Source organism: Bombina bombina, chromosome 9 (assembly GCF_027579735.1).
Source record: "Bombina bombina isolate aBomBom1 chromosome 9, aBomBom1.pri, whole genome shotgun sequence".
NCBI classification, from domain to species: domain Eukaryota; kingdom Metazoa; phylum Chordata; class Amphibia; order Anura; family Bombinatoridae; genus Bombina; species Bombina bombina.
Window position 1 is genome coordinate 3955628 of NC_069507.1, and position 25000 is coordinate 3980627.

At 38.8% G+C, this 25000-nt stretch overlaps 1 protein-coding gene across 1 annotated transcript in view; it reads right to left on the reverse strand.

Annotated features, from left to right (window-relative positions):
- The window catches only part of SLC25A16 (solute carrier family 25 member 16), a gene marked incomplete in the record, with an annotated part of 246804 nt that overhangs the window by 145836 nt on the left and 75968 nt on the right, over window positions 1–25000 (reverse strand). The window contains 1 exon segment of the mRNA XM_053691840.1: window positions 9977–10040. Coding sequence (XP_053547815.1) covers window positions 9977–10040 — 64 coding nt within the window.

Genomic DNA, 25000 nt, shown 5'->3' on the forward strand with positions numbered 1-25000 from the left:
ATGCTATATGTGTAGTTAGCTGCCCACTACTGGTTAGTAAGGAAATGCTATATGTGTAGTTAGCTGCCCACTACTGGTTAGTAAGGAAATACTATATGTGTAGTTAGCTGCCCACTACTGGTTAGTAAGGAAATACTATATGTGTAGTTAGCTGCCCACTACTGGTTAGTAAGGAAATACTATATGTGTAGTTAGCTGCCCACTACTGGTTAGTAAGGAAATACTATATGTGTAGTTAGCTGCCCACTACTGGTTAGTAAGGAAATACTATATGTGTAGTTAGCTGCCCACTACTGGTTAGTAAGGAAATACTATATGTGTAGTTAGCTGCCCACTACTGGTTAGTAAGGAAATACTATGTGTAGTTAGCTGCCCACTACTGGTTAGTAAGGAAATACTATGTGTAGTTAGCTGCCCACTACTGGTTAGTAAGGAAATACTATATGTGTAGTTAGCTGCCCACTACTGGTTAGTAAGGAAATACTATATGTGTAGTTAGCTGCCCACTACTGGTTAGTAAGGAAATACTATATGTGTAGTTAGCTGCCCACTACTGGTTAGTAAGGAAAAGGAAATTTATGCTTACCTGATAAATTTATTTCTTTTACAATATGACGAGTCCAAGGATTTCATCCTTACTTATGGGATTACGCCTCCTGGTCAGCAGGAGGAGGCAAAGAGCACCACAGCAGAGCTGTTAAATAGTTCCTCCCTTCCCTCCCACTCCAGTCATTCGACCGAAGTTAGGAAGAGAAAGGAAAAGCCAAAGGTGCAGAGGTGACTGAAGTTTAACAAAAAATAAATACCTGTCTTAGAAATGACAGGGTGGGCCGTGGACTCGTCATATCGTAAAAGAAATACATTTATCAGGTAAGCATAAATTTCCTTATCTTTCACAAGATATGACGAGTCCACAGATTTCATCCTTACTTATGGGATACAATACCAAAGCTATAGGACACGGATGAAAGGGAGGGACAAGACAGGAACCTAAACGGAAGGCACCACTGCCTTAAGAACCTTTCTCCCAAAAACAGCCTTGGACGAGGCAAAAGTATCAAATTTAAAAAAAAAAAAAAGTGTGAAGAGACGACCAAGTTGCAGCCTTGCAAATCTGTTCAACAGAAGCATCATTTTTAAATGCGCATGAGGAAGCCACAGCCCTAGTAGAATGAGCTGTAATTCTTTCAGGAGGCTGCTGTCCAGCAGTCTCATATGCCAGACGGATGATACTCATCAGCCAAAAAGAGAGGGAACACACATGGATAGAGGCGCCAATGGTGCAGATCAAAGATGCATCTCAGGAGATCAATGCAGAAAATATACACAGGGTACTCACTTGTAGGAAAGGCAATCAATCATGCCCATAGAGACAGATTTCTGCAGCAGTCCAGCTAGCTGATTGGTATCCAAAAGGCAGCTCCAGGGTGCAGGAAACCAGCAGACGATAAATACACACTAACCAAATAGGTGTATAGACAGGAGACCAAGATCAGGGATTAGTGCCCTATAGGTAGCGTAGCTCCAGGGTGCAGGAAACCAGCAGACGATAAATACACACTAACCAAATAGGTGTATAGACAGGAGACCAAGATCAGGGATTAGTGCCCTATAGGTAGCGTAGCTGCAAGAGATACTGAACACTGAGACGTTATTTAAAACTTGTTTAAAAAACACAACTCATATTTGTGCCAGTAAAAACTTGTTTAAAAAACACAACTCATATTTGTGCCAGTAAAAACTTGTTTAAAAAACACAACTCATATTTGTGCCAGTAAAAACTTGTTTAAAAAACACAACTCATATTTGTGCCAGTAAAAACTTGTTTAAAAAACACAACTCATATTTGTGCCAGTAAAAACTTGTTTAAAAAACACAATTCATATTTGTGCCAGTAAAAACTTGTTTAAAAAACACAACTCATATTTGTGCCAGTAAAAACTTGAGCAGGTGGAGAAACAATGCAACGCGTTTCTCAGTAAGAACTGTTTCATCAGGCATGTTTAACACATATTTTTCTGTCCTTAAATAGGACTATGCTACCAACCGGTCTAATAATCCCTCCCCCCTCATAACATAATAGCGTAGTCCTATTTAAGGACAGAAAAATATGTGTTAAACATGCCTGATGAAACAGTTCTTACTGAGAAACGCGTTGCATTGTTTCTCCACCTGCTCAAGTTTTTACTGGCACAAATATGAGTTGTGTTTTTTAAACAAGTTTTTACTGGCACAAATATGAGTTGTGTTTTTTAAACAAGTTTTTACTGGCACAAATATGAGTTGTGTTTTTTAAACAAGTTTTTACTGGCACAAATATGAGTTGTGTTTTTTAAACAAGTTTTTACTGGCACAAATATGAGTTGTGTTTTTTAAACAAGTTTTAAATAACGTCTCAGTGTTCAGTATCTCTTGCAGCTACGCTACCTATAGGGCACTAATCCCTGATCTTGGTCTCCTGTCTATACACCTATTTGGTTAGTGTGTATTTATCGTCTGCTGGTTTCCTGCACCCTGGAGCTACGCTACCTATAGGGCACTAATCCCTGATCTTGGTCTCCTGTCTATACACCTATTTGGTTAGTGTGTATTTATCGTCTGCTGGTTTCCTGCACCCTGGAGCTACGCTACCTATAGGGCACTAATCCCTGATCTTGGTCTCCTGTCTATACACCTATTTGGTTAGTGTGTATTTATCGTCTGCTGGTTTCCTGCACCCTGGAGCTGCCTTTTGGATACCAATCAGCTAGCTGGACTGATGCAGAAATCCAGCCTGTCTCTATGGGCATGATTGATTGCCTTTCCTACAAGTGAGTACCCTGTGTATATTTTCTGCATTGATCTCCTGAGATGCATCTTTGATCTGCACAATTGGCGCCTCTATCCATGTGTGTTCCCTTAACAGATTGCCTTCTTCTGATCGAAGTTAGAGAGCTGCCCACAAACAACCTCTATACTACATTCTTATTTTTGGGACCTTTTCTTCGCTGGAAACCTGAACATTAAAGGGACAGTCTAGGCCAAAATAAACATTCATGATTCCGATAGAGCATGTCATTTTAAACAATTTTCCAATTTACTTTTATCACCAATTTTGCTTTGTTCTCTTGGTATTCTTAGTTGAAAGCTTAACCTAGGAGGTTCATATGCTAATTTCTTAGACCTTGAAGCCCACCTCTTTCAGATTGTATTTTAACAGTTTTTCACCACTAGAGGGTGTTAGTTCCCGTATTTCATATAGATAACACTGTGCTCGTGTATGGGAAATTATCTGGGAGCAGGCACTGATTGGCTAGACTGCAAGTCTGTCAAAAGAACTGAAAAAAGGGGCAGTTTGCAGAGGCTTAGATACAAGGTAATCACAGAGGTTAAAAGTATATTATTATAACCGTGTTGGTTATGCAAAACTGGGAAATGGGTAATAAAGGGATTATCTATCTTTTAAAACAATAAAAATTCTGGTGTAGACTGGTTGTTTCCACACACTGTGGGATTTTTTGGGACTGACACTGTGTACCATTACGATTTTGTACATATTTTTTTATTAACTTTTTTATTATAATTTTTTTTTTTTATATGTATACTGTTATATTCATTGATATAGATATCACTTAACCTTGAAGACTAGATTGTTGTAACATTTTATATTATACGTTACTTAGAACCTCCTAGAGGATATCATACAGCATACGAATTTATGTTTGGTTTGATATCTATATACAAAAAGAAAGAGAGGTAGCCGTAGCTTTCTGGCCCCTACGTTTTCCAGAAAAAACAACAAATAATGAAGATGATTGACGAAATTCTTTAGTCGCCTGTAAATAAAACTTCAGGGCGCGGACCACGTCCAAGTTGTGTAACAGACGTTCCTTCTTAGAAGAAGGATTAGAACACAAGGAAGGAACAACAATTTCCTGATTAATATTCTTATTAGAAACAACCTTAGGAAGGAAACCAGGTTTGGTACGTAACACCACCTTATAAGAATGGTAAATAAGATAAGGAGAATCTCATTGTAAAGCTGAAAGCTCAGAAACTCTGCGAGCAGAAGAAATAGCAGCCAAAAATAAAACTTTCCAAGATAATAACTTAATATCTATGGAATGCATGGGTTCAAACGGAACCCCTTGAAGAACCTGAAGAACTAAATTCAAACTCCTAGGTGGAGCAATTGGTCTAAACACAGGCTTGATTCTAGTCAGAGCCTGACAAAAAGATTGAACATCTTGAACATCTGCCAGACGTTTGTGTAGCAAAATAGACAAAGCAGAAATCTGTCCCTTTAAGGAACTTGCTGACAACGCTTTCTCCAATCCTTCTTGGAGAAAAGATAAAATCCTGGGAATCCTAACCCTACTCCATGAGTAGCCCTTGGATTCGCACCAATAAAGATATTTACGCCATATCTTATGGTAAATCTTTCTGGTAACAGGCTTACATGCCTAAATCAAAGTATCAATGACCGAATCAGAGAACCCTCGCTTAGATAAAATCAAGCGTTCAATCTCCAAGCAGTCAGCTGCAGAGAAACTAGATTTGGATGATGGAAGGGTCCCTGAATGAGAAGGTCCTGCCTCAATGGAAGCTTCCATGGTGGAAGAGAGGACATGTCCACCAGATCGGCATACCAAGTCCTGCAAGGCCACGCAGGAGCGATGAGAATCACTGAAGCCCTCTCCTGTTTGATCCAAGCAATCACCCGGGGAAGGAGAGCAAACTGTGGAAACATATAAGCTAGGTTGAATGACCAAGGCACTGCCAAGGCATCGATCAGTGCGGCCTGAGGATCCCTGGACCTGGATCCATATCTCGGGAGCTTGGCGTTCTGACGAGATGCCATAAGATCCAGCTCCGGTCTGCCCCATCTGAGAATCAGAGTGACAAAGACCTCTGGATGGAGTTCCCATTCCCCCGGATGAAACGTCTGTCTGCTCAAAAAATCCGCTTCCCAGTTGTCCACTCCTGGGATGTAGATTGCTGACAGATAACAAGAGTGAGCCTCCGCCCACCGAATTATCTTGGATACTTCTGTCATCGCTAAGGAACTCCTTGTTCCTCCCTGATGATTGATGTAAGCCACAGTCGTGATGTTGTCTGACTGAAACCGGATGAATTTGGCCGAAGCCAACTGAGGCCAAGCCTGAAGTGCATTGAATATTGCTCTCAATTCCAGAATATTGATTGGAAGAAGTATAGACTCCGACTGAGTTCACACACCCTGAGCCTTCAGGGAATTCCAGACTGCGCCCCAACCTAGTAGACTGGCGTCCGTTGTCACCATTACCCATGAGGGTCTGCGGAAGCACGTCCCTTGGGACAGATGATCCGGCGACAACCACCAAAGAGTGTCTCTTGTCTCCTGATCCAGATCTATCTGAGGAGAAAAATTTGCATAATCTACATTCCACTGCCTGAGCATGCTCAGTTGTAGCGGTCTGAGATGAAAACGAGCAAACTGAATGATGTCCATTGCCGCCACCATCAATCCAATTACCTCCATGCACTGAGCCACTGATGGCCGAGGATTGGAATGAAGGGCTCGGCATGTATTCAGAATCTTTAACTTTCTGACTTCCGTCAAGAAAATCTTCATGGATATAGAATCTATTAGTGAACTCTTTTCTAGATTCACCTTCCACCCGTGAGTCCTCAGAAAGGACAGAACCATATCTGTATGAGATTTTAGATAGAGTAAGGATGTAGTATACCAAGCGCTATAGGGTATTAAAACTCTCCTCCAAAAAAGTCCCCTAGCAGACTGAGAGATACAGTAGAGATAAGGAATGGAAGGGAGCGCTACAAGCTAAATAGGATGAATGCTGCTGTTATAAAGTGCAAGATAGCAAATCTCATAAAATACAATTTATTACAATTTATATATAAAAAATTGTGTGGCTGCAGTCTAGGAATAAGTAAATAAAAAATGTTTTACTGTACTTATTCCTAGACTGCGGCCACACATTTTTTATATATAAATTGTAATAAATTGCATTTTATGAGATTTGCCCTCTGTATGAGATTTTGTCAGTTGATAAGACGACACCTGGATCAGAATATCGTCCAGATAAGGCGCCACTGCAATGCCCCGCGGTCTGAGAACCGCCAGTAGAGACCCTAGAACCTTCGTGAAGATCCTGGGTGCTGTGGCCAACCCGAAGGGAAGAGCCACGAACTGAAAATGTTTGTCCAGGAAGGCGAACCTTAGGAACTGGCGATGATCTTTGTGGATAGGAATATGAAGATATGCATCCTTCAAGTCCACAGTAGTCATATATTGACCCTCCTGGATCAATGGAAGAATTGTCAGAATAGTCTCCATCTTGAAAAATGGAACTCTGAGAAACTTGTTGAGACTCTTGAGATCTAAAATGGGTCAGAACGTTCCCTCTTTTTTGGGAACCACGAAAAGATTTGAGTAAAACCCCTGCCCCTGTTCCTGTATTGGAACGGGATGAATGACTCCCATAGTAGAGGTCTTTAACACAACATAAGAACGCCTTTCTTTTTATCTGGTCTACAGACAATCGTGAAAGAAGAAACCTCCCCCTTGGGAGAGAATTTTTGAATTCCAGTTGATACCCTTGGGACACGATTTCCAGTGTCCAGGGATCCTGAACATCTTATCCAAGCCTGGACAAAGAGAGTAAGTCTGCCCCCTACTAGATCCGGTCCCGGATTGGGGGCTGCCCCTTCATGCTGTTTTGGGAGCAGCAGCGGGCTTCCTTGGTTGTTTACCCTTGTTCCAAGCCTGGTTGGGTCTCCAGATGGACTTGGCTTGTGCAAAATTCCCTTCCTGCTTAGCAGAAGAAGAAGGGACTCCCTTGAAATTTCGAAAGGAACGAAAATGATTCTGTTTACCCCTTTGTTTAGCTGCTTTATCCTGAGGTAGGAGATAACCCTTACCTCCCATAATGTCAGAAATGATTTCTTTCAATTCATGCCCGAATAGGGTCTTTCCTTTGAAAGGTATAGCCAAAAGCTTTGATTTAGAGGACACATCAGCAGACAAAGATTTTAACCATAAAGCTCTACGCGCTAAAATGGCAAATCCTGCATTCTTAGCCGCCAGCTTGGCGATCTGAAAGGCGGCATCTGTAATAAAAGAATTAGCCAGCTTAAGGGCCTTAATTCTATCTAGGATTTCCTCTAAAGGAGCCTCAGTCTTAAGAGACTGTTCTAAGGCGTCAAACCAAAAGGCAGCCGCAGTTGTAACTGGTACAATACAAGCCGTCGGTTGTAATAGAAAACCCTGATGAATAAATAGCTTTTTTTAGAAGACCCTCCAACTTTTTATCCATAGGATCTTTGAAAGCACAACTGTCCTCAATAGGAATAGTTGTACGCTTAGCCAGGGTAGATATAGCTCCCTCCACCTTAGGGACTGTTTGCCAAGAATCCCGAACAGTGTCAGCTATAGAATACATTTTCTTAAAATTAGGAGAAGGTGAGAACGGAATACCCAGTCTTTCCCATTCCAACGTATTAATTTCCGAAATTCTCTTAGGAACCGGAAAAACATCAGAATAAGAAGGAACCTCTAAGTATTTGTCCATCTTACACAATTTCTCTGGTGGTACCACAATAGTCAGTCATCCAGAGTCGCTAAAACCTCCCGAAGTAACAGGCGGAGGTGTTCAAGCTTAAATCTGAAGGACATGACGTCCGAGTCTGTCTGAGATAACACACTCCCCGAGACGGAAAGTTCACCCTCAGACAGAAGTTCCCTACCCCCCCAAATCAGATCCCTGGGAGGGTACATCGGAGATGGCCATCAAAGCATCAGAAGTCGCAGGAACAAAAGTGGCTTCTGTCCTGCTGCGTTTGCACTATAACACTAGCAACTTGGATAAAACTTCTGTAAGGGTAGATGACATAACTGCAGCCATATCCTGCAGAGTAAAAGAAGTGGACGTGGTTGAGGAACACGGCGTTGCTTGGGTGGGCGTTAAAGGTTGTGACGCTTGGGGAGAAAGTTGCGGCATACCCTGATTCTCATCAGTCTGAGAAGCATCCTTAGACATACTTGCATTAAAGAAAATTTGTTCTTTACATTGTAAAGCCCTTTCAGTACATGAGGGACAAAAAGTAATAGGGGGTTCCACATTGGCATCTAAACACATAGAACAGGTACTTTCCTGAAGTTCAGCCATGTTAAACAAACTAGCAACAGCAATATTGGTGGGGTTTTTTTGGTTTTTTTTTACTTGATATAATTAACTTTGAAAGTCAAATCTTATAGGAAAATGTTTGAAATAAAAGGCAATAATGTTTCTGCTTGCAGCAATAATATTTTTGCAACAATAGGGAGCACCATACAAGACCTAGCAAATACTGCTTCATTTGTCCAGTTCAGCTATGCACAAAGTTTAATAAAACCCTAGATACTTGCACCTCCTGTGGCGCCTACCTGCCCCCAGAAAAACACAATCTTCAGTGAGCGGCGCTCCCAAGTCTATTTGTGAACTTGTATACACAAACTGACTTAGGCCACACCGGAGCCCAGAGACCTGCTGCCGATCGAGGATCCGGATGACTACTGCGCGGCTGAGTGCGTGAAACCAGGCCCCGCCCATCGTGGGCGTAACTCAAGTCTAACAGACACCGCATGGGAAGAAAAACATGTTGGTTTTCCCATAAACCAAATAAAGAGAACCGCCAATGTGCCCCTCTTAAACACACACACACCCCTGACCAGCTATAAGTTTCTACAGATAACGATAGCCCTTGGGGAACAATTCGCATCTCCCAGCGTCAGCCCACACACAGTATACTGAAGTATAAGTGAACTGCACAAAAAATACAGTTGATAGCAAACAAAAAGAAAGGGGATTCCAGGTACACCATTTCATTTTACACTGTGCATACTGATTACCCTTCCCAGTACAGGGAATAAATGTCAGTCTGTTCTGATATATCTAGTTTCCCCAGAAGCAAATGACTGAACATACCTCAATGCTGCTTGTAGCATGACACGGTTCCACACACTGAAGATATTTCTTTACACTACCTTCAACCGATCTGTGGGAACCAGCATGGATCTTAGATAACGTTTGCTAAGATCATCAACATCAGGGCAGAAAATAAAATGTCTCCACTCCTCTTGGGAAGTCATTGACTGACTATTTCTCCCTGAGAAAAATAGTACTCACTGGCACCATTTTAAAAATAAAAAACCTCTTGATAGAAGAATCTAAACTAACACCTCACTTTACCTCTTCCTTTCACTAACGTAGGCAAAGAGAATGACTGGGGTGGGAGGGAAGGGAGGAGCTATATATACAGCTCTGCTGTGGTGCTCTTTGCCACTTCCTGCTGACCAGGAGGCGTAATCCCATAAGTAAGGATAAAATCCGTGGACTCGTCTTATCTTGTAAAAGAAATACTATATGTGTAGTTAGCTGCCCAGAACCGGTTAGTAAGGAAATGCTGCATGTGTAGTTGGTCTCCTAAAGAGGAGTAGGGTTGTTTGTTTTCTGTTTGATTTAAAGTAAAACCCATGTTAAAATTGTTAATAAAAATCAATCAGCCTAAAGAAACTATGTCATGCTGAAGTGACTATTCCTGCAAGGGCCCTACCACTATATATATATATATATATATATATATATCTATCTCCTTTAGACACGTATATGGATGTATCTGTGCAGCCTTTTTTTCTCTAACACCTGAGATTTCATATATTTTTATCCGACAGTATTAATAGGAGTAACTATTAAATGTATTTTTTGTTTTGTGTAACAATTCATCATAGCGTTGAAGTCACGCTAACCCAACAAATTTGATTGCGCTCCAGCAGACACATTTACTTTCAACTCTTACTACATGTTCTATTTTTGTCACAAGCAAAAAGCAGCAAATTACAGTTAGCGGGCCACTCGCAATTTAGCTGAAAGTGTACAGGGAATGGGTGTCACTGCGGCTGCCAGTATGACGACAAAACCAGCTGTAAGTCCCATTCAGTATATAAGTAACATACCAGCCATTGATCCAGCCATCAGTCTGTGCACGTGTTCTGTTTTTCCAAACTTCTTGCTGATTAACTAAAAAAACAAGGTAAGTTTTAAAACCAAACACAATCACACAAACCCTTTTTACAATCACCTTGCAGAAAATGACAAATATGCCTGTATATAATACAGAAGGTTTAGCTGAGGAAGAAGATACCTGCAATAATATTCTGACTTTGCAACGGTTTCTTACATCACAATGCTGGTGTAGTTAAAGGGACATTCCAGACAAAATTGGAATCCACATTGATGCATTTCAGTCTTGTATAAGCAAAATGCTACTAATAAAAGCTATATCTGTTTCAAAAGTCTATTTAAATATGCTCTGTGCACCAGCATTTTAAACATGGCACTTGCTCAGAGAGCCTTAGGTGCTTGTACTATCTATAATGACATGATACAAGCGATCTGAGCAGCTGCAGTATTTACATTGCTTTCCATGCCGAGAAAAACACTAAAACAGTGATTACTTTTGCTAAAAGCATTTTTACCAAATATGTTCAATTCAAAAGATATAATTCATCTATATGCATTTCAAATTTTACTAGAATGTCTCTTTAATAGAGCTGGATTGGATGAGACTCTTAAGCGCTTGTGCTTAATTACCCAATAAGGAAAGATAGTCTTACTATGTAGTTGGATTCAATGAAATCTATTTATTTTTAGAATTATAAATACATACAATAAAATTTAAAACAATAGAAATTGATTCTTAAAACAAATCTAACTGGTTGGCCAACCATACAGTGTGAATAAAATGATACAATATGTTTTCCAGTCCCTGTTACTTAGTGTATTATACAAACATATCTGTATATTTGAATTTTGGTTTAATTGCAGATATTTTTTATGGATTTGATATAGTGGACTTGTGAAGAAGTATGGTATCCACAAAGAATATTCGCAATATTCTTAATTACCATATTTACCATATTCGTTTGTTTAAAGCTGATCATACATAATTAAAATAGCGTCAATGGTATCAACATTAGTAACAAATAATAAAAGTGAAACAAAAATAAAGTGATACAGTAAAAATCGTATAATAAGTTATGAAAGATAAAGTCTTTCTGCCGTGATCGTTAGAGTAATTGTTGCTTTTTGTTAAAAGCGCTGTTGGGGGATAGTAGGGATAGTATGTGTGGGCGTGTTGCAACACGTTTTTGTCTAATTGCTATATATATATTGCGATTATAAGTCACTGTTAAGTAGTTTTGGTTATCTGCCCTTCACATTAACTTCCTTAGTTGGTGTAGGTATAATAAATCTTACCCATTGTTTCTTTTGGGATACTTTGTTTCTGGTCTAGTTTCTTTTTGTACCCAATTCAATCTTTACTGTGATAAATGTGGATCGGAAGCCGGGATAGCCGCTGCCGGTGTTGTAGTGGTTTCAGTATGTCGAGTTGGTTTGTCTCCGCGATTACACACACTTGGAGTAGATGCTGGGGTAATGTGGTAGTGCGCTTTAACCGTTAATCCTTTTGTCAGATGGCTGGGCTTTTTGCCCGGTTCAGGTTTTCAAAACCTCTTGAATTGTTGCGAATGTGTTCTGTTTAGATCCGTACTCTATTTGTTTAAGAGTATCCGATCTGCAGGTGTCCACAGGTTTCTTTAGGCCCAATTATTAGGTAAGGTATTTCAGTTGTTCTTGGCGGTCCTTTAAAAGGAGGACTAGGTGCTTTGAAGGTTGTTCTTGAACGCTTCAGAATATCTTTCAAGCGTATTTGTTGGTCCGTGGTTTGATGTAGTCTTGGCGGTCCACTTCGAAAGTGGACTATGAAAATGTTTAGTGTAGCAAGGAGTAGGCAACGCGTTTCAGCTGATTAATACAGCCTTTATCAAGCATATCCTTGCAGTTGTAAACAGTGGGTTTTTGTATTCTGTGGTTTGATTCTATTGGATCCCCTAGGTAGTTGTATCTTTACAATCTGGTGATCCTATTGGTTGTTGTGTCGGTGCTTTTGATTGATTGGTAATTCCTTAGCATGTGACCTATTGATGGTTCAGTTTATCACGGTGATGGGGGAATTTTCACTTATTTGTATCAGATGACCAAGTAAATGCATAAAACGTTATGAAAACTTGTTCCAGTAGTAAACACAAATACGAATGTATTGTTATAATAAAAACATAAATAACTTTTTGTACATCAGAGAATCTGTCCTTACAGGGTTTGTGAGTCAGTATAAGGTTTTTGGTATATGCCAATTTGCATATTTATTATGTTCTTTTTAGTGCAAGAACGCATATTTTATTGTTGGTTCAATTCTAGGGTTGGTAAATTAGAGGTTTAGTCATTTGTTTTGATGATGCAATTTAATATAACAGTGGAATGGGAAATTTCAATTTTGTGTGTTCTTGTTTGATCTTTAGTAATCGTTTGTTAAAAAGCAGGTTTTTTTATTAATAATCGTTATTTCCATTATTATTGCTTTGGTGCAAGTATATGAAACATGCATTATTGGTTCTGGAATTTTTATTCCTATCTTTGGAATTTATTTATTTTTAGTGTTCGTTCTTTTATAATCTTTTGTTGAAGAGCAGGTTAATCTTTTGGTATTCATCATTTCAATTGTATTGGTTCAAGGATATAGAACATACATTATTAACACAATTCCTACAAGAGAGCCCCTTCAAAAATAATTTCATCATGTATAAAAGATTTATTGATGATCTCTTCTTTGTCTGGAAAGGCACAACACAAGATTTAAATACCTGCTTAGAACATATGAACAACAATCAACTTAATCTAAAATTCACTGCAGACTACAGTACAGAGAAAATACATTATCTAGACCTAGAAATTAGCATAGAAAATAACGAGCTTCTCACAAAAACCTATTTCAAAGAGGTCGATGCAAACAACTTCATACACGAAACAAGTGGTCACCTCAAGCGGTGGAAACAAAATATACCAAAGGGTCAGTTCCTTAGACTCAAAAGAAACTGTAAAAAAGACACAGATTTTGAAATCCAATCAAAGAGACTAAAAGAGAAATTCATAGAAAGAGGATACACAGAGGAAGAAATAGAAGTGGAAAGACTTCAAGTACAAAAAACCAACAGAAAGGACATACTCAAATATAAACCCAAAGATAAAACTAACACTATAGAAGAATCTAAAGAATGGTTCATCCCTTTCATCACAGAGTACAGTGAGGATAGAGGTGAAATAGAAAAAATTATCAAATCACACTGGAAAATACTACAACAAGATCCACACTTAGGAGAAAAATTACCACAAAACCCAAAATTAATTTACAAAAAGGCCAAAAATCTAAAGTTCACTAGCTCCAACCATAAAACATAACAAACCGAAAATCCAAAAAGGAGTTCAAGGTGAAACATTACAGGGATTTTATCCCTGCGGTTTCTGCAAAGCATGCAGACATGCAAAAAAAGCTAAATCATTCAAATCCAGCATCACAAACAAGGAATATAAAATAAAAGAGACTATAAGATGTACAGACACAAACATAATATATCTTATAACATGCACAAAATGTGACAAACAATATATAGGTGAAACGGAAAGGATGATAAAAGAACGAATAAGGGAACACATATTATCAATAGAAAAATCGGAACTAGAAAGAAATAAAGACCTGCCAGTTCCCAAACACTTCAGAACTTGCAATAACAGCAATCTAAACTATTTCAACTACACAGCTATACAAAAAATTTAAGAAAATATAAGAGGTGGTAACCAGGCAAACAACCTACTTAAAAAAGAAGCAAAATGGATCTTCGAAATGCAAACCTTAAGACCAAAAGGTCTGAATATAGACTTCAGTCTAAACTGTTTCTTGAATACTTGAACCACAAAAAATCCTGCATGCCAACACCAAAAACCCAATCTGATAACAACACTTCATAAACAATTCAAAATTTCACCAAATTTTAAAAAATCGTTTTATGATACCCCCTTTCAACAAAGGCTAAAAGAGAACAAACACTCCAAATTCGGAAGAGAAACCCAACAGGTTGATACACAACAAATAATGGATGTTCTATATCCTTGAACCAATACAATTGAAATGATGAATACCAAAAGATTAACCTGCTCTTCAACAAAAGATTATAAAAGAACGAACACTAAAAATAAATAAATTACAAAAATAGGAATAAAAATTCCAGAACCAATAATGCATGTTTCATATACTTGCACCAAAGCAATAATAATGGAAATAACGATTATTAATAAAAAACCTGCTTTTTAACAAACGATTACTAAAGATCAAACAAGAACACGCAAAATTGAAATTTCCCATTCCACTGTTATATTAAACTGCATCATCAAAACAAATGACTAAACCTCTAATTTACCAACCCTAGAATTGAACCAACAATAAAATATGAATTCTTGCACTAAAGGACTAAAAAGAACATAATAAATATGCAAATTGGCATATACCAAAAACCTTATACTGACTCACAAACCCTGTAAGGACAGATTCTCTGATGTACAAAAAGTTATTTATGTTTTTATTATAACAATACATTCGTATTTGTGTTTACTACTGGAACAAGTTTTCATAACGTTTTATGCATTTACTTGGTCATCTGATACAAATAAGTGAAAATTCCCCCATCACCGTGATAAACTGACCAATCACAACAACCAATAGGATCACCAGATTGTAAAGAAACAACTACCTAGGGGATCCAATAGAATCAAACCACAGAATATAAAAACCCACTGTTTACAACTGCAAGGATATGCTTGATAAAAAGGCTGTATTAATCAGCTGAAACGCGTTGCCTACTCCTTGCTACACTAAACATTTTCATAGTCCACTTTCGAAGTGGACCGCCAAGACTACATCAAACCACGGACCAACAAATACGCTTGAAAGATATTCTGAAGCGTTCAAGAACAACCTTCAAAGCACCTAGTCCTCCTTTTAAAGGACCGCCAAGAACAACTGAAATACCTTACCTAATAATTGGGCCTAAAGAAACCTGTGGACACCTGCAGATCGGATACTCTTAAACAAATAGAGTACGGATCTAAACAGAACACATTCGCAACAATTCAAGAGGTTTTGAAAACCTGAACCGGGCAAAAAGCCCAGCCATCTGACAAAAGGATTAACGGTTAAAGCGCACTACCACATTACCCCAGCATCTACTCCAAGTGTGTGTAATCGCGGAGACAAACCAACTCGACATACTGAAACCACTACAACACCGGCAGCGGCTATCCCGGCTTCCGATCCACATTTATCACAGTAAAGATTGAATTGGGTACAAAAAGAAACTAGACCAGAAACAAAGTATCCCAAAAGAAACAATGGGTAAGATTTATTATACCTACACCAACTAAGGAAGTTAATGTGAAGGGCAGATAACCAAAACTACTTAACAGTGACTTATAATCGCAATATATATATAGCAATTAGACAAAAACGTGTTGCAACACGCCCACACATACTATCCCTACTATCCCCCAACAGCGCTTTTAACAAAAAGCAACAATTACTCTAACGATCACGGCAGAAAGACTTTATCTTTTATAACTTATTATACGATTTTTACTGTATCACTTTATTTTTGTTTCACTTTTATTATTTGTTACTAATGTTGATACCATTGACGCTATTTTAATTATGTATGATCAGCTTTAAACAAACGAATATGGTAAATATGGTAATTAAGAATATTGCGAATATTCTTTGTGGATACCATACTTCTTCACAAGTCCACTATATCAAATCCATAAAAAATATCTGCAATTAAACCAAAATTCAAATATACAGATATGTTTGTATAATACACTAAGTAACAGGGACTGGGAAACATATTGTATCATTTTATTCACACTGTATGGTTGGCCAACCAGTTAGATTTGTTTTAAGAATCAATTTCTATTGTTTTAAATTTTATTGTATGTATTTATAATTCTAAAAATAAATAGATTTCATTGAATCCAACTACATAGTAAGACTATCTTTCCTTATTGGGTAATTAAGCACAAGCGCTTAAGAGTCTCATCCAATCCAGCTCTATTAAAGAGACATTCTAGTAAAATTTGAAATGCATATAGATGAATTATATCAGATTTTACCCCCACTTTGAAGTTTGGGAGATTACGTCTTCGAGACTCCCTAGCTTTTACCCCCACAGCGCATAGTTTATTAACCCAACACACCACTACACCCTTTAATAGAGCTCACAGTTTATTTACAGCTGATAACCACATACTGCAGTATGTAACTAGCACATAGTAGCACTTACAGGACACAATGTAACACTATACAGAGAATGGTGCTCACTGCTACAGTTTATTTACAGCTGATAACCACATACTGCAGTATGTAACTAGCACATAGTAGCACTTACAGGACACAATGTAACGCTATACAGAGAATGGTGCTCACTGCTACAGTTTATTTACAGCTGATAACCAAATACTGCACTAACTAGCACATAGTAGCACTTACAGGACACAATGTAACGCTATACAGAGAATGGTGCTCACTGCTACAGTTTATTTACAGCTGATAACCACATACTGCAGTAACTAGCACATAGTAGCACTTACAGGACACAATGTAACACTATACAGAGAATGGTGCTCACTGCTACAGTTTATTTACAGCTGATAACCACATACTGCACTAACTAGCACATAGTAGCACTTACAGGATACAATGTAACGCTATACAGAGAATGGTGCTCACTGCTACAGTTTATTTACAGCTGATAACCACATACTGCAGTATGTAACTAGCACATAGTAGCACTTACAGGACACAATGTAACGCTATACAGAGAATGGTGCTCACTGCTACAGTTTATTTACAGCTGATAACCACATACTGCAGTAACTAGCACATAGTAGCACTTACAGGACACAATGTAACACTATACAGAGAATGGTGCTCACTGCTACAGTTTATTTACAGCTGATAACCAAATACTGCACTAACTAGCACATAGTAGCACTTACAGGACACAATGTAACACTATACGGAGAATGGTGCTCACTGCTACAGTTTTACAGCTGATAACCACATACTGCAGTAACTAGCACATAGTAGCACTTACAGGACACAATGTAACACTATACGGAGAATGGTGCTCACTGCTACAGTTTATTTGCAGCTGATAACCACATACTGCAGTATGTAACTAGCACATAGTAGCACTTACAGGACACAATGTAACGCTATACAGAGAATGGTGGTCAGTACTACAGTTTATTTACAGCTGATAACCACTGCAGTATGTAACTAGCACATAGTAGCACTTACAGGACACAATGTAACGCTATACAGAGAATGGTGCTCACTACTACAGTTTATTTACAGCTGATAACCACATACTGCAGTATGTAACTAGCACATAGTAGCACTTACAGGACACAATGTAACACTATACAGAGAATGGTGCTCACTGCTACTGTTTATTTACAGCTGATAACCACATACTGCAGTATGTAACTAGCACTTACAGGACACAATGTAACGCTATACAGAGAATGGTGCTCACTGCTACAGTTTATTTACAGCTGATAACCACATACTGCACTAACTAGCACATAGTAGCACTTACAGGACACAATGTAACACTATACAGAGAATGGTGCTCACTGCTACAGTTTATTTGCAGCTGATAACCACATACTGCAGTATGTAACTAGCACATAGTAGCACTTACAGGACACAATGTAACGCTATACAGAGAATGGTGGTCAGTACTACAGTTTATTTACAGCTGATAACCACTGCAGTATGTAACTAGCACATAGTAGCACTTACAGGACACAATGTAACGCTATACAGAGAATGGTGCTCACTACTACAGTTTATTTACAGCTGATAACCACATACTGCAGTATGTAACTAGCACATAGTAGCACTTACAGGACACAATGTAACACTATACAGAGAATGGTGCTCACTGCTACTGTTTATTTACAGCTGATAACCACATACTGCAGTATGTAACTAGCACTTACAGGACACAATGTAACGCTATACAGAGAATGGTGCTCACTGCTACAGTTTATTTACAGCTGATAACCACATACTGCACTAACTAGCACATAGTAGCACTTACAGGACACAATGTAACACTATACAGAGAATGGTGCTCACTGCTACAGTTTATTTACAGCTGATAACCACATACTGCAGTAACTAGCACATAGTAGCACTTACAGGACACAATGTAACACTATACAGAGAATGGTGCTCACTGCTACAGTTTATTTACAGCTGATAACCACATACTGCAGTATGTAACTAGCACATAGTAGCACTTACAGGACACAATGTAACGCTATACAGAGAATGGTGCTCACTGCTACAGTTTATTTACAGCTGATAACCAAATACTGCAGTAACTAGCACATAGTAGCACTTACAGGACACAATGTAACACTATACAGAGAATGGTGCTCACTGCTACAGTTTATTTACAGCTGATAACCACATACTGCAGTAACTAGCACATAGTAGCACTTACAGGACACAATGTAACGCTATACAGAGAATGGTGCTCACTGCTACAGTTTATTTACAGCTGATAACCACATACTGCAGTAACTAGCACATAGTAGCACTTACAGGACACAATGTAACGCTATACAGAGAATGGTGCTCACTGCTACAGTTTATTTACAGCTGATAACCACATACTGCAGTATGTAACTAGCACATAGTAGCACTTACAGGACACAATGTAACGCTATACAGAGAATAGTGATCACTGCTACAGTTTATTTACAGCTCTGATAACCACATACTGCAGTATGTAACTAGCACATAGTAGCACTTACAGGACACAATGTAACGCTATACAGAGAATGGTGCTCACTACTACAGTTTATTTACAGCTGATAACCACTGCAGTATGTAACTAGCACATAGTAGCACTTACAGGACACAATGTAACTATACAGAGAATGGTGCTCACTGCTACAGTTTATTTACAGCTCTGATAACCACATACTGCAGTAACTAGCACATAATAGCACTTACAGGACACAATGTAACACTATACGGAGAATGGTGCTCACTGCTACAGTTTATTTGCAGCTGATAACCACATACTGCAGTATGTAACTAGCACATAGTAGCACTTACAGGACACAATGTAACGCTATACAGAGAATGGTGGTCAGTACTACAGTTTATTTACAGCTGATAACCACTGCAGTATGTAACTAGCACATAGTAGCACTTACAGGACACAATGTAACGCTATACAGAGAATGGTGCTCACTACTACAGTTTATTTACAGCTGATAACCACTGCAGTATGTAACTAGCACATAGTAGCACTTACAGGACACAATGTAACGCTATACAGAGAATGGTGCTCACTGCTACAGTTTATTTACAGCTGATAACCAAATACTGCACTAACTAGCACATAGTAGCACTTACAGGACACAATGTAACGCTATACAGAGAATGGTGCTCACTGCTACAGTTTATTTACAGCTGATAACCACATACTGCAGTATGTAACTAGCACATAGTAGCACTTACAGGACACAATGTAACGCTATACAGAGAATGGTGGTCAGTACTACAGTTTATTTACAGCTGATAACCACTGCAGTATGTAACTAGCACATAGTAGCACTTACAGGACACAATGTAACACTATACAGAGAATGGTGCTCACTGCTACAGTTTATTTACAGCTGATAACCACATACTGCAGTATGTAACTAGCACATAGTAGCACTTACAGGACACAATGTAACACTATACAGAGAATGGTGCTCACTGCTACAGTTTATTTACAGCTGATAACCACATACTGCAGTATGTAACTAGCACTTACAGGACACAATGTAACGCTATACAGAGAATGGTGCTCACTGCTACAGTTTATTTACAGCTGATAACCACATACTGCACTAACTAGCACATAGTAGCACTTACAGGACACAATGTAACACTATACAGAGAATGGTGCTCACTGCTACAGTTTATTTACAGCTGATAACCACATACTGCAGTAACTAGCACATAGTAGCACTTACAGGACACAATGTAACACTATACAGAGAATGGTGCTCACTGCTACAGTTTATTTACAGCTGATAACCACATACTGCAGTAACTAGCACATAGTAGCACTTACAGGACACAATGTAACACTATACAGAGAATGGTGCTCACTGCTACAGTTTATTTACAGCTGATAAACACTGCAGTATGTAACTAGCACATAGTAGCACTTACAGGACACAATGTAACGCTATACAGAGAATGGTGCTCACTGCTACAGTTTATTTACAGCTGATAACCAAATACTGCAGTAACTAGCACATAGTAGCACTTACAGGACACAATGTAACACTATACAGAGAATGGTGCTCACTGCTACAGTTTATTTACAGCTGATAACCACATACTGCAGTAACTAGCACATAGTAGCACTTACAGGACACAATGTAACACTATACAGAGAATGGTGCTCACTGCTACAGTTTATTTACAGCTGATAACCAAATACTGCAGTAACTAGCACATAGTAGCACTTACAGGACACAATGTAACACTATACAGAGAATGGTGCTCACTGCTACAGTTTATTTACAGCTGATAACCACATACTGCAGTAACTAGCACATAGTAGCACTTACAGGACACAATGTAACACTATACAGAGAATGGTGCTCACTGCTACAGTTTATTTACAGCTGATAAACACTGCAGTATGTAACTAGCACATAGTAGCACTTACAGGACACAATGTAACGCTATACAGAGAATGGTGCTCACTGCTACAGTTTATTTACAGCTGATAACCACATACTGCAGTAACTAGCACATAGTAGCACTTACAGGACACAATGTAACACTATACAGAGAATGGTGCTCACTACTACAGTTTATTTACAGCTGATAACCACATACTGCACTAACTAGCACATAGTAGCACTTACAGGACACAATGTAACGCTATACAGAGAATGGTGCTCACTGCTACAGTTTATTTACAGCTGATAACCACATACTGCAGTAACTAGCACATAGTAGCACTTACAGGACACAATGTAACGCTATACAGAGAATGGTGCTCACTGCTACAGTTTATTTACAGCTGATAACCATATACTGCAGTATGTAACTAGCACATAGTAGCACTTACAGGACACAATGTAACGCTATACAGAGAATAGTGATCACTGCTACAGTTTATTTACAGCTCTGATAACCACATACTGCAGTATGTAACTAGCACATAGTAGCACTTACAGGACACAATGTAACGCTATACAGAGAATGGTGCTCACTACTACAGTTTATTTACAGCTGATAACCACTGCAGTATGTAACTAGCACATAGTAGCACTTACAGGACACAATGTAACTATACAGAGAATGGTGCTCACTGCTACAGTTTATTTACAGCTCTGATAACCACATACTGCAGTAACTAGCACATAATAGCACTTACAGGACACAATGTAACACTATACGGAGAATGGTGCTCACTGCTACAGTTTATTTGCAGCTGATAACCACATACTGCAGTATGTAACTAGCACATAGTAGCACTTACAGGACACAATGTAACGCTATACAGAGAATGGTGGTCAGTACTACAGTTTATTTACAGCTGATAACCACTGCAGTATGTAACTAGCACATAGTAGCACTTACAGGACACAATGTAACGCTATACAGAAAATAGTGCTCACTACTACAGTTTATTTACAGCTGATAACCAAATACTGCAGTAACTATCACATAGTAGCACTTACAGGACACAATGTAACGCTATACAGAGAATGGTGGTCAGTACTACAGTTTATTTACAGCTGATAAACACATACTGCAGTAACTAGCACATAGTAGCACTTACAGGACACAATGTAACGCTATACAGAGAATGGTGCTCACTGCTACAGTTTATTTAAAGCTGATAAACACTGCAGTATGTAACTAGCAGCACATAGTAGCACTTACAGGACACAATGTAACGCTATACAGAGAATGGTGCTCACTGCTACAGTTTATTTACAGCTGATAAACACATACTGCAGTAACTAGCACATAGTAGCACTTACAGGACACAATATAACGCTATACAGAGAATGGTGCTCACTACTACAGTTTATTTACAGCTGATAACCACTGCAGTATGTAACTAGCACATAGTAGCACTTACAGGACACAATGTAACGCTATACAGAGAATGGTGCTCACTGCTACAGTTTATTTACAGCTGATAACCACTGCAGTATGAAACTAGCACATAGTAGCACTTACAGGACACAATATAACGCTATACAGAGAATGGTGCTCACTGCTACAGTTTATTTACAGCTGATAACCACATACTGCAGTATGTAACTAGCACTTACAGGACACAATGTAACGCTATACAGAGAATGGTGCTCACTGCTACAGTTTATTTACAGCTGATAACCACATACTGCAGTAACTAGCACATAGTAGCACTTACAGGATACAATGTAACGCTATACAGAGAATGGTGCTCACTGCTACAGTTTATTTACAGCTGATAACCAAATACTGCACTAACTAGCACATAGTAGCACTTACAGGACACAATGTAACGCTATACAGAGAATGGTGCTCACTGCTACAGTTTATTTACAGCTGATAACCACATACTGCAGTAACTAGCACATAGTAGCACTTACAGGACACAATGTAACACTATACAGAGAATGGTGCTCACTGCTACAGTTTATTTACAGCTGATAACCACATACTGCAGTATGTAACTAGCACTTACAGGACACAATGTAACGCTATACAGAGAATGGTCCTCACTGCTACAGTTTATTTACAGCTGATAACCACATACTGCACTAACTAGCACATAGTAGCACTTACAGGACACAATGTAACACTATACAGAGAATGGTGCTCACTGCTACAGTTTATTTACAGCTGATAACCACATACTGCAGTAACTAGCACATAGTAGCACTTACAGGACACAATGTAACGCTATACAGAGAATGGTCCTCACTGCTACAGTTTATTTACAGCTGATAACCACATACTGCAGTATGTAACTAGCACATAGTAGCAATTACAGGACACAATGTAACACTATACAGAGAATGGTGCTCACTGCTACAGTTTTACAGCTGATAACCACATACTGCAGTATGTAACTAGCACATAGTAGCACTTACAGGACACAATGTAACGTTTTACAGAGAATGGTGCTCACTGCTACAGTTTATTTACAGCTGATAACCACATACTGCAGTAACTAGCACATAGTAGCACTTACAGGACACAATGTAACGTTTTACAGAGAATGGTGCTCACTGCTACAGTTTATTTACAGCTGATAACCAAATACTGCACTAACTAGCACATAGTAGCACTTACAGGACACAATGTAACGCTATACAGAGAATGGTGCTCACTGCTACAGTTTATTTACAGCTGATAACCACATACTGCAGTAACTAGCACATAGTAGCACTTACAGGACACAATGTAACGCTATACAGAGAATGGTGCTCACTACTACAGTTTATTTACAGCTGATACACTGCAGTATGTAACTAGCACATAGTAGCAATTACAGGACACAATGTAACGCTATACAGAGAATGGTGCTCACTACTACAGTTTTACAGCTGATAACCACATACTGCAGTATGTAACTAGCACATAGTAGCACTTACAGGACACAATGTAACGTTTTACAGAGAATGGTGCTCACTGCTACAGTTTATTTACAGCTGATAACCACATACTGCAGTAACTAGCACATAGTAGCACTTACAGGACACAATGTAACGCTATACAGAGAATGGTGCTCACTGCTACAGTTTATTTACAGCTGATAACCAAATACTGCAGTAACTAGCACATAGTAGCACTTACAGGACACAATGTAATGCTATACAGAGAATGGTGCTCACTGCTACAGTTTATTTACAGCTGATAACCACATACTGCAGTATGTAACTAGCACATAGTAGCACTTTCAGGACACAATGTAACACTATACAGAGAATGGTGCTCACTGCTACAGTTTATTTACAGCTGATAACCACATACTGCAGTAACTAGCACATAGTAGCACTTACAGGACACAATGTAACACTATACAGAGAATGGTGCTCACTGCTACAGTTTATTTACAGCTGATAACCACATACTGCAGTAACTAGCACATAGTAGCACTTACAGGACACAATGTAACACTATACAGAGAATGGTGCTCACTGCTACAGTTTATTTACAGCTGATAAACACTGCAGTATGTAACTAGCACATAGTAGCACTTACAGGACACAATGTAACGCTATACAGAGAATGGTGCTCACTGCTACAGTTTATTTACAGCTGATAACCACATACTGCAGTAACTAGCACATAGTAGCACTTACAGGACACAATGTAACGCTATACAGAGAATGGTGCTCACTGCTACAGTTTATTTACAGCTGATAACCACATACTGCAGTAACTAGCACATAGTAGCACTTACAGGACACAATGTAATGCTATACAGAGAATGGTGCTCACTACTACAGTTTTACAGCTGATAACCACATACTGCAGTATGTAACTAGCACATAGTAGCACTTACAGGACACAATGTAACGCTATACAGAGAATGGTGCTCACTGCTACAGTTTATTTACAGCTGATAACCACATACTGCAGTAACTAGCACATAGTAGCACTTACAGGACACAATGTAACACTATACAGAGAATGGTGCTCACTGCTACAGTTTATTTACAGCTGATAACCACATACTGCAGTATGTAACTAGCACATAGTAGCACTTACAGGACACAATGTAACGCTATACAGAGAATGGTGCTCACTGCTACAGTTTATTTACAGCTGATAACCACATACTGCAGTAACTAGCACATAGTAGCACTTACAGGACACAATGTAACGCTATACAGAGAATGGTGCTCACTGCTACAGTTTATTTACAGCTGATAACCACATACTGCAGTAACTAGCACATAGTAGCACTTACAGGACACAATGTAACACTATA